This window comes from Lonchura striata, chromosome 4 (genome assembly GCF_050655825.1).
Source record: "Lonchura striata isolate lonStrDom1 chromosome 4, ASM5065582v1, whole genome shotgun sequence".
NCBI lineage: Eukaryota > Metazoa > Chordata > Aves > Passeriformes > Estrildidae > Lonchura > Lonchura striata.
Genome location: NC_140706.1, coordinates 66,497,398 through 66,513,156, shown reverse-complemented (window position 1 = coordinate 66,513,156; position 15,759 = coordinate 66,497,398). Strand labels below are relative to the sequence as shown.

At 40.5% G+C, this 15,759-nt stretch overlaps 1 protein-coding gene across 1 annotated transcript in view; it reads left to right on the top strand.

Annotated features, from left to right (window-relative positions):
- FAT4 (FAT atypical cadherin 4) overlaps window positions 1-15,759 on the top strand; it is a 121,412-nt gene that overhangs the window by 50,447 nt on the left and 55,206 nt on the right. The window contains exons 2-4 of the mRNA XM_031504679.3: window positions 10,647-10,778; window positions 13,403-13,664; window positions 15,345-15,695. Of these exons, the coding sequence (XP_031360539.3) occupies window positions 10,647-10,778; window positions 13,403-13,664; window positions 15,345-15,695 (745 nt within the window). The remainder of the gene's footprint in view (window positions 1-10,646; window positions 10,779-13,402; window positions 13,665-15,344; window positions 15,696-15,759) is intronic.

The window sequence follows — 15,759 nt, the reverse complement described above, 5'->3', positions numbered from 1 at the left end:
AATTTCTGAATCTTTTATGGTTACACTTGAACACTTATTCTGATTTGGTTTGTTTTGTTGGTGTTTTTTTTTTTTTTTTTTTTTTTTTTTTTTTTTTTTCAGCGTTCCTCAGAAGAGAACTGTTGATTCTCAGCTCTTCTAAAATTCCTTCCATACATTTTAAATATCCAGAGGTTTGTGGTAATGACCAGTGGTGGTGAACTTCCAGAGGATCAAAGATCTGGCACAATTAACACAATAACTGAAAAACCCAAGTGCTATAGTACAAGGAATAGCTGAGTCACTTCAGTCAGGGCATCAGACAGGGACCCAAGCATGAAAAGGTTCTTTGGTTTCTCCTAGGCTTGAAATACCATGGGAACCATTCTCTTGTGGTATATCTGCTTCCTGCCACACTGAAATTAAGATATGCAGAAATGCCAGTGTATTTCTCTCTTCTTTTTCCCCTTTAAAGTTTTACTAAGATTATCAGAACTCAAAGTTTTTGCTTGATTAAAGGTAGGTTTAGTTTTGTTACAATTGTCTGCTGCTGGTGATATTTCTGACCCAGTAATCAGGACTTGATCTGGACTATCTACAATAAAACAAATAAATAAATACAAAAAGTCAATGAGAGATTGGCTGTGGTGCAAAGTCAGGTTGCTGGGGGAGAGAGATGTAATATAAGAATATGTCAGGATCTGGGCTATTAAAAGTTCTCATTATTGATTGTAGCAGCCAGGGAGCTTAGCTTCATGGTTTGATGTAGGTTCTGCATCTAGGGAAGATGTAGTGGATGTTTAGGAACCAATAAAAGTCAAATCTCAGAATTTATGCTCAAATAAAACACTTCATATTCTTTATTAAGGAAGATAACTGTAAGAATCCCACATAAGCACACTGTTCCAGCTAGTCCAGCTATTTCTGTGAGAGTCTGGGTTTTTTTGCTTAATTTTTCTTCAGTGAACAAGATCATGTGTGTATTTACAGGTATGGTGAAATTGCATGTTGCAAAAGGTCTTTTTAAAGACCTTTTACTTAGTCTTTGATGCTTGATTTTCTAAATTTGCTGTGTCAAATCCAAAGTCCAACAGCTGAGTGAGAAAATTCAAAAAGTAAGTGAGGAAACAAGAATTGTTGGCTGACATGAAAAACTCTGTAAGTGGAGTTTCAGCCACTTTTCACATTCCTTGGCCAAAAGAAATGTGTTATCCAGTTATTTAGAATATTTTTTGAGATGAAAGTTTGTAGTTACATGCAAATTTGAATCTTCATGGTTTGGTAAAAGACTAATACAGAGGTTTTTTTATTCAACTTCAAGAAAGGCTTTATTGCAAAACCTCATCACCAGAAACAGCAATTTTTTTCAAGAAGAGATAATGTAGACATGTTGATTCTAGTTGGGCAGAAAAACTAAGTTTTGGAGGCACGTAGAACTTTCTTTTTTTGTCTAGGTACAGGAGCTGGTCCAACAGACAGTGCATCAGCATACTGTTATCATTTGGGATTTTCTGAATAATTTTATTGAAGATTCCATAGCCATGGTGGACCAGAAAGATACGGCTGAAAATCCAGCTGCCTAAATAGAAAATTCTGACCTATGGGAGGGAAGCAGAATAAAGGAGGGCTGGTGTGCCCAGTGGGTTGAAGTTCTTGACCGTGCCACTGTCGCCTCGACTGCCAGCTGGCTGTGCTGAGGGCGGCCACATCAAAAGCTCCATCTGTGGCCACAGAAGAAAAGCCTTTCTGGCCTCAAGTGGCCTGTGGCCACAGGGAAGGGGCCCTCCCTGGCACCAGATGTGGAGCTGCTGCACAAGCCTCTAGTCTGCAAAAGAGGAATATGGTGAGGAAGGCGTTTCCCTGAAATTTGTAGAAGGATACAGAAATATTTGGAATTTTTAGCCCTGTTAGTTCCCTGCTAGCAGATGCTGTGGGGGGAAAAACCCTTTAGTAATTTCTGTAAAATGGCCTTGTGCTTATAAATGTGAAAGAGGAATGTAACATAACACGCTGGCCTTGTGTGTTTTATTGGCTAAAGTCTATTTAGATTCTTGGAGGGATTCGTCTCAAGAAGGTGCCACATATGAAACCCTCATAACTGCAAAACATCAGTCAGCATTCAGTCCTGTATCTTAAATAAATCTTAAATATCAGATTGTTTTGTGTAAGTGCAAGGGAACATAGTGTCTCAGTGTCTATAGCATGGCTTCTTCTGCCATGGCTCTGGGTAAAGAGGTTTTCTTTTGCTGTTTGGGCAGCCTTCAGTGATGGGACGGATTTATCACATTGTCCTGATGACTGCATGTGTCTTAAATGTCACACCTGTAAGTTTAATTAGGTGATTTATTTAATTTAGAGGTGTGACATTCCCATTCTTGAACTTCTAATGCTTGCATTTTCTGACTTTATCCCTATTTTTTTTTTCTGGCACAGACTGAAATGTTCTTACTGATTCAATCCATTTCTTATTACATGGCAGTAGACCTCATTTAATTAAATGCAAAGTTATAAGCCAAATGGGTCCCAAATGTGTACTGCTTTAAGAAAAAAAAAAATCCAAAAAGAGAAAAAAACCTCACTAGCAAGTGTTTGTGTTGGTTTGGCAGGTATTTGGAATTGAGTTTGTGACCAGAGGTGGTACTAGATGCAGAAGAAGCAATGTTTTTATGAGAAAGTCACCCCTTTGACCTGGGGAAATTCTGTAGGGCTGTGTGTGTGCACATCCAGCGTTTGTGGAAAGGAGGGGAGGGTGCAGAAGGTTTCGTGGTCCTTGGTGCCACTGGGTTGCAGTTTCTGGGCAGACCTGGGAGAGGTCCTGGTGTGCTAATTAGTCCTGCTGAAATGGAGTTCAAAGCCACTCATTCCTGCAATCAGTCTTTTTAAAAAACTGTATGAATATTGACTGAAGTATACATGTTATTCATTAACCAGTACTGACAAAATAACCTGTGTTTCATTATGGTTCTGGTGGTGAGGGAAGGGGGAAAATAACTGCTTGTGGCATTTCTTATCAGTTCATCCCTTGTACCAATTTGATATTTATCTCTCATTTGCTGAGAAGTTGGATCATACTGGGTTTCCATGTTTGTGATTCTGTATGTTTTGATGTGTGTTTTAAGTCAGCGTGCTGTTACTTTGTTAAATTAGCCAAGGTTTGAGTAGAGCTTTCCCTAATCCAGCTTTAATTCCCTCTGCTGCATGTGAGACCGTGTCTCTTCTGAGGGAGCAGAAAATGATGTAGTGCTTAAATTACCTTAAAATACTGATTCGAGAAAGAATAAGAATTTTAGCATTGCTTGCTTTGCCTTTAGGAAAAAATTTTTTTTAATTCTTCTGTGTTGGAAAAGTTAGTGTCCCATCCTGGCTGGTGGCCTTCTGCTGGGACAAGATTGTTTCTTTTCAGTGTCTTTCATCTGGATTTTGGCAGAAAAAGTTAGATGTAACCACAGTAGGTAACACATTTCCAGACAATGCCTTATTGTCTGCACAGGCTGGACACAAAGACCTTGCATACTACTTAGAATCAAGATTAAATTACCAACTTTTTTGGGCATTTTTATGTAAAATGCTCTTTATTATGGTTTTCGCATAGCTAAAGTATGAGTCACTTGCAAGCCATAATAGATTTTGGCTATGCTGCATGATGAAGTGTTCTGGATGCAGTGAAACATTTAATCAAGACTCCAGGCAGTGCAACTCCCAGTGGTCACCTTAACAGATAGGGCTAAAAAAAAGGAGAGAAAATGGAACAATTATGGCACCTTTTCTTTACAGCTCTAGGATCAATATTTCTTAGGGACAACGGAAGGAAGTAGCTTCTTTTTGAATTTTAATTTTAAATGATGGCAAAAGCAGATTTACACCTGATTTAGGTATAAGGAAGAAATTTTCCGTGATGAGGGTGGTGAAACACTGGCACAGGTTGCCTAGGCAGGTGGTGGATGTTCCATCCCTGGGAATATTCAGTGCCAGGCTGGATGGGGCTCTGAGCAACCTGGTCTACGTGAAGATGTCCCTGCTCATTGCAGAGAGCTTGGAATGGATGGTCTTGAGGGGTCCTTTCTAACCCAGATTACTCTGTGATTCTAGGATTTTTCTGATAATGTCAATTAAATCCCAGTGGCTTTGATCACTCTGATCTCCCAGCACTTTATAGCAATGCTTTATAAAAGTTTGATTGAAAAACATCAAGTCACCCTACTAAACTTTACATAATAGGATATTAACTTCAGGAGAGTCCTTCAGTGTTAAAATGCTGGAGTTGGAGCCCACAGATTAAAATTACTTGGGAAATTCCATCACTACATATTAATCATAATAACATTTATAAGGATCCATGCATGTTTGTTTAAAGGAAAAAGCAAATCATGTTTCCAAAGTGCATTGAGCCCTAGGTTTCTAAACCATTTCAAGGCTGGTAATCAGTAGTAATTCCTGATTCCGTGAGGTAAAAGGAAATATTTCTATAATCCCTATTCTAAATTACTGTTGTCTTGTATACCAGGTTGATGTTTTATTTGCTTTGGGACAACTGAAGTGGGCAGTGGTGGGGCCTTGGACAGCTTTCACATCCTGTCATTCATTAAGCTTGACCTCAGACATCAGAATTAAGTCTTTTAAACCTGGCTTTTTAAATTTCTTTTTTTCCCAAAGAGTGCCTTTTTAGCACTTTCCCCCCATATTTTCTCCCCAGCTGCAATCTTCCCCCATTAATAGTGGGATTCTTAACAACATGACATTTCTATTTAACAGGTTTGATGGCCTGCAGCACAATAGACTAATGTGATTTTTATTGTACTAGCATGCACTGGGATTGTTTGCCTCCTGGAAAATGGGATATTCAGATGCCTCATTCAGCCTCAGCTATTGCCTTTTCCCAAGATAATTTCTTTACAAATGGGCTTTCCATCTTGTTGTGGAAATTGTAAATGCGTGTGATCAGTAGTTCAGGTTTTTCACCTTCCTGAGCTCTGCTATTATTGGGTATTCAAGTAACTTCAAAGCATAAGTGTTTATTTTTTACCCTCAAACTTACTGTTTCCGAGTGATTTAGAGCAAGGTGGGAAACTGGGTCAACAAGAAGAAAAAAATGACTAGTGTTGGCCAGCTTCTTCAGTCAATTACATGGATGGGGTGAATTAATAGTTGTATTCTTTCTTTTTATCATCATGAATGATATTACTATGAATATTTACCAAGGGAGGGGGAGATAAAATCCTTTCACTTTTATTCAGTTCAAATTGATAATGTGCTGCCATGGTCTCCAGCAAAGAAGAAAAAGCTCCTTAATTTTGTTTTAAGATGAAGGATCATCTAATGACTTAGGCATAAACAAAAGTCTCCAGGGTGATTAGTGGTGATGCTGCTCGTGGATTATTAGAGGGTCTCCTGAGAGAGGCAGTGAAGGTCAGGGCAGCAAGCAAAGGGAAGAAGAATGACTCAACACCAAATAAATGGAAAGAAAAGCTGTTGCCTCTGCACTCTGATCTTTAATCAAATGATTGCAGCTTTTGAAGAGGCATCAAAAGCGAGAGGCATCTGGGAGTTCCTCCCTCAGATCATGTTCTATCTATAGATCTCTGATCCACTGTGTGCCATGGATAGCGTGGCTTCAAGCAAGAATCACTCTCTGCAGACTCCCAGGGAAACTTGCTGCTGCCACGTGAACTCATTCCTGTTTCCTGTGTCATCCTTTTTCCTCCTCTCATTGTCATTTGATAGGTGGAAGAACTTCAGAAAGCTGTTCTGTCTGTAAACGCTCCTGACTTTGGAATAAAAGAAAACAAAATGTTAATAACTGTAGTAAAACAGAAGGATAGGGTCTGGCCCAGTGAACATATTGGTTTATGGAAGGTGTTATGATTGGTTAGAATTTGGCACACTGCCTTGCAGGGCGATGTTTTATTTTACATACCTTTGTAGCTCATAAACTCAGCCACTAAAATAATTTCTTTTCCCAGAATAAAACTTTCATTTTAAGCTTTTTATGTTGAGCATGGACCTTGTCTAGCCTGTTCAGTAATAGTTACCTGGGGTACTTGTATTTCTGAAGTGGAATTGAAGTGGTGTTTTTGCTCTGAGGAGTGAAACTTCATCTTTTAGCAGCTCAATTCAACAAATTATTTTGAATAAGCTGAAGAATAGTTTATGTCCTAAATGCTTTGATAGATCTGTTTGCTTTAAAACTTGAGGTCTTGATATGATTCCTATATCTGTTAGCAGCTGAGATTTATCTGAGTGGAGAAAGAACTATTTTTCTAACAACTACATTCAGAGTAAATTGTGGCAGAACTGTTTGAGGTGAGTGCTGCCCTGCCTCAATCTGTTCTGAATTTCTTTAGGGAGAAAAAAAAAACAACACAGGAGGCTAATTTGAGCAGCAAATAAGAATTGTAATAAGATCAAGGCAATTAATACTTCCTCTGCTTTTAAAATGTCTGTGACAACAGACTACAGCAATCAGATTGTCACAGATGAGGATGGGCTGGCCATCTGTAACTGTGGCAGGGGCAGGGCTTTATTGTGAGAGTGTTATTAAGCCTGTGAAGGAGAAATTTGATTCATGCACAGGGAAATTTGTGGTATTGTGTGACTTTCTATATTGCCAATCTCTGTGGTTTATTGTATGCCTCTGTTTTTGCATCTTAACTTGAGTCAAACATAAAACAAGCACACAAAACTAATTAAAAAAACCTACATGATGATGGTTTGCATAGAAATTGATATGTAAAATTACTGTGTTTATTTTACAAGGGTTGGTAAATAAACAATGTCTGTTTGTCTGAAGAATAAGCTCAGAGGGAAAGCTTTGTTTTTCAGTTTTTTTTTCCTAGATGTATTAAATGTGTGAAGGAAAAGCACTGTACTAGAATTTGTACAAAAGTAGAGTGATTTTGTGGAGATCTGTGTGCATGTGGATTGACCAAAGCTTTTTAAGTTTTTTCATTTTCCTTTGAACAACAAAAGCGAGGTAACAATTCTGAATCTATTAATTAGTTTTCCATCAGTCTTTACAGATTCAGGAGAGTCTGTAACTATTTGTGTTCTCATGGCTTCTGAAGAAATTAAGGGCTCTTGAGAGGAGCAAAGTTGGTGCCTGGACCACAGGAGAGGGCAAGTTAGAGAAGAAAATAGGTGCAAAGACACTTAACTATCTTTGCTCTTTCTGTGTTTTATTATATTTAAGTCCTGTGAGTGGCAGTAAGAACTTTTGGGTCTTGTATTAAAAGTTGCTGTTGACACAAATAAGAATTGAGGATGTGACAGATGGAAAGTTGCAGAAATTGTTGTTGCATAGTGCAGTACTTTGAGTGCTGTGAGGTGTTTGGTTTGTGTCTGCCTTTGCATCCTAGATTTGCACGGAATGACGAGTTTGAGGTCAGGGAAGAATATTCCTCTTTTTGGATAGAATTGGGCAAGGGGGTGGCAATTATCACTTTCCATGTAGCCTGGGCATGTGCTTCCTGCAGTTCTACAGGCATTGGTATGTAATGGTTCCTTCCTTCCAAGGTTGGGATAAATCCCTTCAGCTCCCTTGTTTTCCATCCCGTGGTGTATTTGAGGTTTCGAGGCCTTTGGTTTCCTAGATATTTCTTTTTGTACTTGCTGCTGTCGCTGGTGGGTGCTTTGCCAGCAGTGTGAGCTGGGGGAATGATGTGTCTGAGATCAGCACATGGTCTGTAGGCCCTTTGGAATGTGCCTCCTGTGGTGCAAACAGCTGGTGACACCACCATGAGCACCTTGTCTTGCCTTCGTTAAGTCCAGGGCAGAATTACACTTAATTTTTAATTGGTGGTGAATGATAATAATCAAACCATGTATTTCCTAAAGTGACACACATTGACTTTTTTATGCAAATGTGAAGTGGGTTTAGAAGGATAGAAGCAGTTGGTTGGGAAAAGGTTTAGTTTAAATCTTTGTTTAAAGCTTTGTGGAATTTTCTCTTTTCTTTTTCTTCTCTAGTAGAGATGTGATAAGATACGCTGCAATCTTCCAGTGCCCTGTGGCAATGGAAGACTTTGTGGTTGTGGTTCTCCTGTGGCTTCTGCTTCATGTTGGAATTTATGGAATAATTTCAAAGTGGAATTAATTCATGAGCTCCTGGATATTCAGTTTACATCCGATCTCATTCAGGATGTACGAGAGCCTCTCTTAAATGAAATGTGACAGACTTGTTTGGGGAAGATGTGAAGTTTTTTCTCAAATCTTTTTTCATAGCTTTCCAAGACCAGGCTGGATGAGCCCTGAGGAGCCTAGTCTAGTGAGTGACATCCTCATCCCTGGCAGGGTGGGTGGAACTACATCATCTTTTAGGTCCCTTCCAGGCCACACCATTCTGTGATTCTATGATTACTGTAGTGAAATTTCTGCACATGAGTGCACCCAAGGATCTTACTCCCTAGGTCTGCAGTTCTGTTTGTAAGCTGAAGTTGTAAATTCTAGCAGAAGTAAAAAGATAGCTTTAGATACAGATGCTAATTAGACTTAGCCAATGGTGAATAATGAAGCAATGCTCATTATCTAAGCCTTGTGGATAAGTAATAAATCATGCTCTTTTAAAATGTTGGGTTTTTTCCTAAAAAATTCTCATCCTTTTTCCACCATCTAAAGCATGTCTTTGGTATAAAATACAGTTTCTTTGTTTACTTGTGAATGGATTTTTCAGAATAAAATTGCCTTTTTATTCTTCTTTTTTTTTTCTCTTCTCTGGAATATGACTTTATAATTAACTTACTTGTCCCCCAATCCTTAGCCATCTGTGTTCTTGGATCCTCACTACTTCACATTATTCAAGCTGTAGGCGATGCACAACTCCTATCCCAAACCCCCCAGAAGTTGTCACATATTTTTCATATGATTTGTACAAAGGGCAATCTCTCATCATGAAAATGGGTTCTGGTGGTGAAATGTCACCTGCAGCTGAAACATTAGCTGTGAATGACACGTGTTGGTAGGAGCGGATGAATTGCAGAGCTGTGCAGCTGCTTCACCTTGAAACCCTGTCTGGGGAAACGCTGCACTTCGGGGAGGAAAGCAGGAAGAGCGTGCTGTGCCAGTTCCATGGGCAAGGAGGGCTGCAAAACCCTTCATCTGTCATTTCTGCCACGTCCCTCCCATTTCTGTGATTAATTGTCACCCAGTCTCCTTGAAAACAAACCTAGGCTGCTTTCTTCTCCGAAAGTTTGCGTCTGGTGAGGTGGTTGTCTATCATGGCTCGTGATGCTTTGCTCAGCACTCCTTCTGCTGTCAGGGGTATAAATTTAATGATAAAACCCTCTGGGTTGATCTGTCTCAGGCTGTGAAGTGTTTTGTGTGCCATTTTTGAGTGGCCAAAGGGATTAAATAGGGGATAGATAAATAAATAATGACCTTCTATAAAAGACCCCTGTTCTGTCTCTACTTCCAGCACATATAGCTATTAAATTAATATTACACTAATATTAACATAATATTTTCTCTGTGTTTGGGATTATCCTGATGATCAATTCAGAGCTGTTTAGCAGTTGGTGGTCCCTATGAAAACAGAACAGAGAAGAAAATGTTATGACAGGGGACTAGAAACAGCAGAAATCATAGACTTTGGATCATCAGAAATGCCTGTGTTGGTTATATCCTGAGCAGCCCAATCCATATATTTTCAACTGAGTGCCTGGAGAATCCTTGTGGATAAGGGCATAGCAGATACTGTAGCATAAATAATATTTTGTCTGTCAATTTAAGCCATCCATACCTTTGCCTTTACCTTTCTCTGTTCCGCGGTTCTTTCAGCTACTCATTTTCTCTTTAGTGGATCTTCAGAGTTTGGTGTCTGTTCAGTATTTTGGGTCCAAAACCATACTTTTTTTTTTTTCCCCATGATAAATATAAAACAGCTGTGTCTTTTTGAAATATTACGTTCCATACCCAGCAACAAGAGAAAACGTAGCTCTGCATCTTTCTGAATTACCATCAGCAGGGCAGCAATCTTGCTTATGAAAAACTAGGCATTAAGATCACAAAACAACCTTTCAGGAACTATCATTCTTAACTTGGAAAAGCATACAAATATGGCATGTGAAAAGAACATTTGTCGAGTTTTGAATAGTCAAGGAAAGTAGATGCTAGTGGGTGCTCAAGTAATGTTTATGTTTGCAATTAGAGGGGAGTTTTGAGAGAGAGAGAAAAGCAGATTATTTGTTATAAAATATATTAAGTGCAAGGGTGTCTTTTCCCCCTCTCGGAACGGAGAGTTGCCAATATATAAACATTTCAGAGAGAATTTTACACCACCTCATCTTTATGTCAGGCAGCATTTAATGGTTGAACGATCTCCTGCCCCGGCACTTGGCAGTTATTCTCCAGGGGCTGACTTTGAGGATTACAGTGACAGTCTATCAGTGGATCTCTTCCAGAATAAACTAGACTAGGACCATTTAAAATCAGTTGCTATCAACAGGTCAAATTAACTTTATTTGTGTTAGAGGTTTTCCTAGGAGTATTTTATAACAATGTGGAATTTTAATATCCGGATGGGCTTTTCCTTTTGTTGGTGTGATTTGGAAATGTGCTAATTCATATGATTAAGAGCAATTTACCTGATTTCTTTCAGAACTGTTTTATTAGTAACATTCAGGTCCAATCCATGTCCAGCGCTCACTCCAATTTTTTCCTATTCCTTCTTTTTACAGGTAGAAATAACACTTCAGGATATCAATGACAACCCACCAGTATTCCCCACAGACATGCTCGACTTGACTGTAGAGGAGAACATAGGGGATGGATCTAAAATACTGCAACTGACAGCCATGGATGCTGATGAGGTAGGAGCATGATTTCAGTTTTGAATGTTGTTACTAAAAGTGCCATTCTGGACATGTTTTCTTCATCCCTTTGTGTGAGCTCAGCCTTAGGAATCATGGCAGTCATTCACAAAGTTCTGTCCAGTGTTGTGGAGGTCTAAAGTGACTTTGAAACCAAGATATTGTAGTTGAGCCCAGTTCCAATGTGTGCAGTAAAATTAATCTGAGACAAGCCTTGGAGAACAATTAAAACTCTGATAATGCCTGCTTTCCCTTTGACTAGACCCAGCAAAGATCAGTATTATCCCTTCCAAAAGAAGGTTTTATTTTACCAAAAAGAGGGGGAAAGAAATAATGAGAAAATGTTTGCTCTGTACATGAATTTTGCCCTCTGAGAGTCATTATTATGAGAATGCTGCAGCTAAGGTACTACGAAGAAACTACCATGCTATTGATGCATTCATTCATTTTAGAAACTTAAAAAATGTTAATCATGTTATCTTTGTTTGCTTGAACTGTTTCTTTCCATGAGGAAAATTACTAAAAAGTCAATATGACCATACAAAAAGTTTGTGTTGTCATTAAAACACAGAGTTACACTTGACAACAACAAGCAGTTCTTGTTTTCAATAATAGGGGTGATTCAACCTCCTCAGGAGAATTTTATTCCTGGCCTTTTTTGTGTTAGCTTGGTTAGTCTTCCTGTGATTGTTAATTGGTGTGCTTAATCTTACTATTACAGAGGGAACCACGGGAATGTGATTGTAAATATTTTGGTTTTCCCTTTATTTTCCAGTAGTAACCTGATATGCAGACAAACCCCAGGATTTTAGAAAGGTGCACTTCTGTAACAAAAATTCTAGCTGCTTGGCTTTCTTTTAGGAAGCAGTAAATACTGAATTACCACTCTGTGGTGTGGTATGGCAAATATATCTAAGATTATAGCAATAATGCTCCAGCCTCTTCTTAACCATTCCTGAACTGCACCTAATCTATTACCTCTTCTGAAGCACTCCATCCAGTGGGAAGTGATTTGTTACCTTAGAGAGAAATCAGTCAGTGTTTTTATCAAAAGGAATGATTTCAATTTCCCTGCCAGAACATTTATAACTCCAACTCTTTACAAAGAGACCAAGTTTTCCTGGTGATGTGCAGCTTTGGGCTGAGATACCTTTTTATTCCCCCTTACTTTTTGAAGCTGAGGGCAAAGTATAAACCAGTATCACACATGGCTGTGGTTTTAGCTGCACTCTGTTAGAAGGACTCTGTCTGGTCAAACATGGGGTGAAGAATGTGATCACCTCTGAAAATTCTCATGAGATGTGATGGCTAAGCCACACAATTGGAGGAAAGCGTGTGACATCCCCTAGGCACACCTGAGCACACAGATGAAACACTGCACGCAGCTCTGCAGGGCTGGGCACCTGCAGAAGCCTGTTTTCTTTCTAAATTTCCTTTCATCAGTTAGCTCAGTCTGACTCTTTGAAACAGCACCCCAGAGAGAAAGTTTGGCACGGGGCACTCTGGTAAGGTCAGGTAACTAATGCTTCTCTCTAGTCTCACAAATACAAGCAGGCGTTTATCTCTGTTAATTTGTTTTTGTAGGCAGGAGTATTTGAAACAGCCCTAGAATATCTCTTTGATCTGCTGTTCATTGCAGCAGTGCCACTGGCACGTCAGCAGCAGGTTTCAGCAGTCAAACCTGAGCTCTGACACCAGAGGAGGGCACAGTAAATATTTGCTTGCATTTCTGGGCACCATCAGCACACAGGGTTTAGAGTATCTGATGTTAGAGGCTACCAAACCTTCAGTATCCCTAGGCCTCTCTTGGAAAAAGAAGTAGATGACATTTTGCTATGTAACATTACTTTTCCTTAATTTTCCTTTCAACCAAAATGCTCAAAGTCCACATGAATGCTTCTCTTTTCCCCCAAGAATAAATGAAATTTTTTGACCCAAAAGCAAATATTTTTGACTTGCAGCACAACCCAAGAGATCAGAACTGTGATTTTAATGATGTGTGATTTGTCACTTTGGGTTTTTTTTATTTACATGGGTAAATATATTTCCATGCAGAAACTGACCTTTGAGGGGCTGCTGCAAGCACAGCCTCTTTGAGTTTCTCCTGACCACGAGCTGTGGCCCTTGCCCTGTGTGGTGGCTGGAAGTGCTGCCATGTGGCTGCCCCAGGTCCTTCCTCCTTCCCTCTCCTGCTCCCTCCCTCTCATCTCCAGAGAGCAAGAAGGACAGAGCTGATCCCACTGGCAGGGATTTAATTTAACCTTCAAAGATAAAACAAGAATAAACATTGATCCTTATTAAGAAGTCGCACTGCTCGGTGATGCTGGTTTGAAACTAAAACAGGTAACAGAGTTTTTTGGTATTGATTGGATGAAATCCTTTTACAAAGAGTGGAGCACAAAGTATCTGGGTAATCTCATCGTAATTTCACATCTCATAAATAAAAACTGTGTGCATGTGGGGCTGCAGCAGGGACTGGGCAAGGAAGGCTGTTTATTAAAGGAAACCGGATTCTGAAAAATAATCTCTGAGCGCAGTTACTGGAACGATCCTTGTCTTATTGCAAGTTATGATGTGGTTTTCCTGGCCAAGGAGGCGATTTGACCACTTCTGTTCTGGCTTAGGGAGCCAATGCCCTGGTGACATACACCATCATCAGCGGAGCAGATGACAGCTTCCACATTGACCCCGAGTCGGGGGAGCTGATAGCCACCAAACGCCTGGACCGCGAGCGCCGCTCCAAGTACTCCCTGCTGGTCCGTGCCGACGACGGCCTGCAGTCCTCGGACGTGCGGATAAACATCACTGTCAGCGACGTCAACGACCACATCCCCAAGTTCTCCAAGCCAGTCTACTCCTTTGACATCCCAGAAGATGCCACTCCAGGTACACAGGACATGGAAATGCAACCGCTGGCCTCTCGAGTGGTTGTTTTCTTTGTTTAAAGCTGGGTTTGGATGCAGGAGTGTATTTTGATGCATGTAAGGGGGGTTGTAAACTAAAAAGTGTTTAGATCAAAAAAAGTTTTCAAATACTGTGCTCTATTGCATGTCTCCAGGTGAGAAATGAATATTACTTCCAATATTTAATACAGATAGCTAGTACAAAAGCAGTATCTGCCAGTAGCATCTTAGAAACTTATGCTAAAACATGAATGAACCAAGGAGATGCAAACGACGTGGTGATAGCTTTCAAGGTCTTATTAGGATTTTCATAAGCATGGGAGTCTCAATGTGGGAGAACTAAGGTTACCCCCGTGCCTCCAACTTTTGCATTCTGCCCCACAGTCTATGTTGCAAAATTTGGCAGTGTTTTGCATTAAAGAATTACAGTACAATCAGCTGTGCCTCAGGAATCTGATCTGGAAGTAATTGAGATGTCTGTATAGCCAGAGTGCTTTGGCTGCTGATCCCCAGCTATTCCCTTTTCTCTCAGTCTTGGGTGTCAGTCTGTTTCAGCAGGAATAGCACTGGAAAAGGCAAGCCTAATTCCCACCTGATTAAAATGAGACTTCTCTCGTTAATCATTTACAGGGTGTACATTAGTGCTTTACACCCAGCTCAGCAGTGGTGGGTGCTGAAGGAACAAATAGGCTGATTTTTTATTAAAGTACTGCATCTTCTCCTGCTCTGCTCTCCAGCAGTCCAGGAGCAGCTGGCAGGCTCACCCAGAGGGGAAGGACCATGAGGTTTCCCCTTCAAGGTTCCACTTTCTATCCCAGACAGTAATCCCCATTCCCCTTGCAGTTAAAGAAACATTAAAACTTGAGATCATCAAATGTGTGTGAAAAATTCCAGCCTATCCAGCTGGATTAAAGGGGATTTCAGCACTCTTCTTTGTTCTGATGATACAAGCAGTTTTCATTATCTTGTTGCTTGAAAGTAGTTCACTGTGCTGCACGTAGTTCATCTGGTTCCAGGGAAAGGAAACTTAAGCATTTCTTTTCTTGGAAATGAGCTGATCTTAATTATAATTAGTGTTCGAAATACTAAAAAGTGACACTTGATTTCCAAACTCTAGTCAGATAGGTCAGTCATGCGAGGGCAGCTATGCAGAAATGAAAACACTGGCACAAACTCACAGGGCGTTGAATTTCAGAAAACAGTGGAGAACAGACCCCTATAATGTTTCAAGTTTTCTAACCACAGTTACCCTGCAAAGGCACTGTTTCAAAAAGCAGAGCTGGGTTATGCGGTTTGTACTCACATATTGGGCTCTGCCGTTGGAAAGAAATATCTACAAGGTTCCAGAACTTGTGATTGTCTGTGGCAAAGGGAGGGTCCTTTGAGTCAGAGGAAGACAATGCCTAGCAGGACAAAAGGTATTTTTGATTTTTAATTTGAATAAAGATTAAAACCATTCCTGGCCATTTCTTATGGTATTTGATTAAAAGCAAGAATATGATGTCCCTTTCAGCTTTGAAAAACCTTTTGCAATAATTATTCAGACAGTGTTAAGGCTTAAGCTTCTCTTGGAGGGCATCTCTCATCCGTGGATCTGCCTGATGCTGAGCTGGCTCTTGCCTGTTGCATGTGCCTGATGGTGCTCTGCTGTTGTGCCACGCAGGTTCCTTGGTGGCAGCCATTCTTGCCACCGACAACGACTCGGGCGTCAATGGGGAGATCACGTACACCATAAGCGAGGATGATGAAGAGGGAATCTTCTTCCTGAATCCCGTCACCGGGGTCTTCAACCTGACGCGGGCCCTGGACTACGAAGCACAGCAGTATTACATCCTCACCGTCCGTGCTGAGGATGGGGGAGGCCAGTCCACGGCCATCAGGGTGTACTTCAACATCCTGGACGTCAACGACAACCCGCCCGTGTTCGGCATGGCCTCCTACAGCACTTCCTTGATGGAGAACCTGCCCCCTGGATCCTCCATCCTCAACTTCAGCGTCACCGACGCCGATGACGGTAGGAGTTCCCTCGCCTTCTGTGTCTGTGGTCATAAATCTGTGCTTCGCCTTAGCAATGTGTT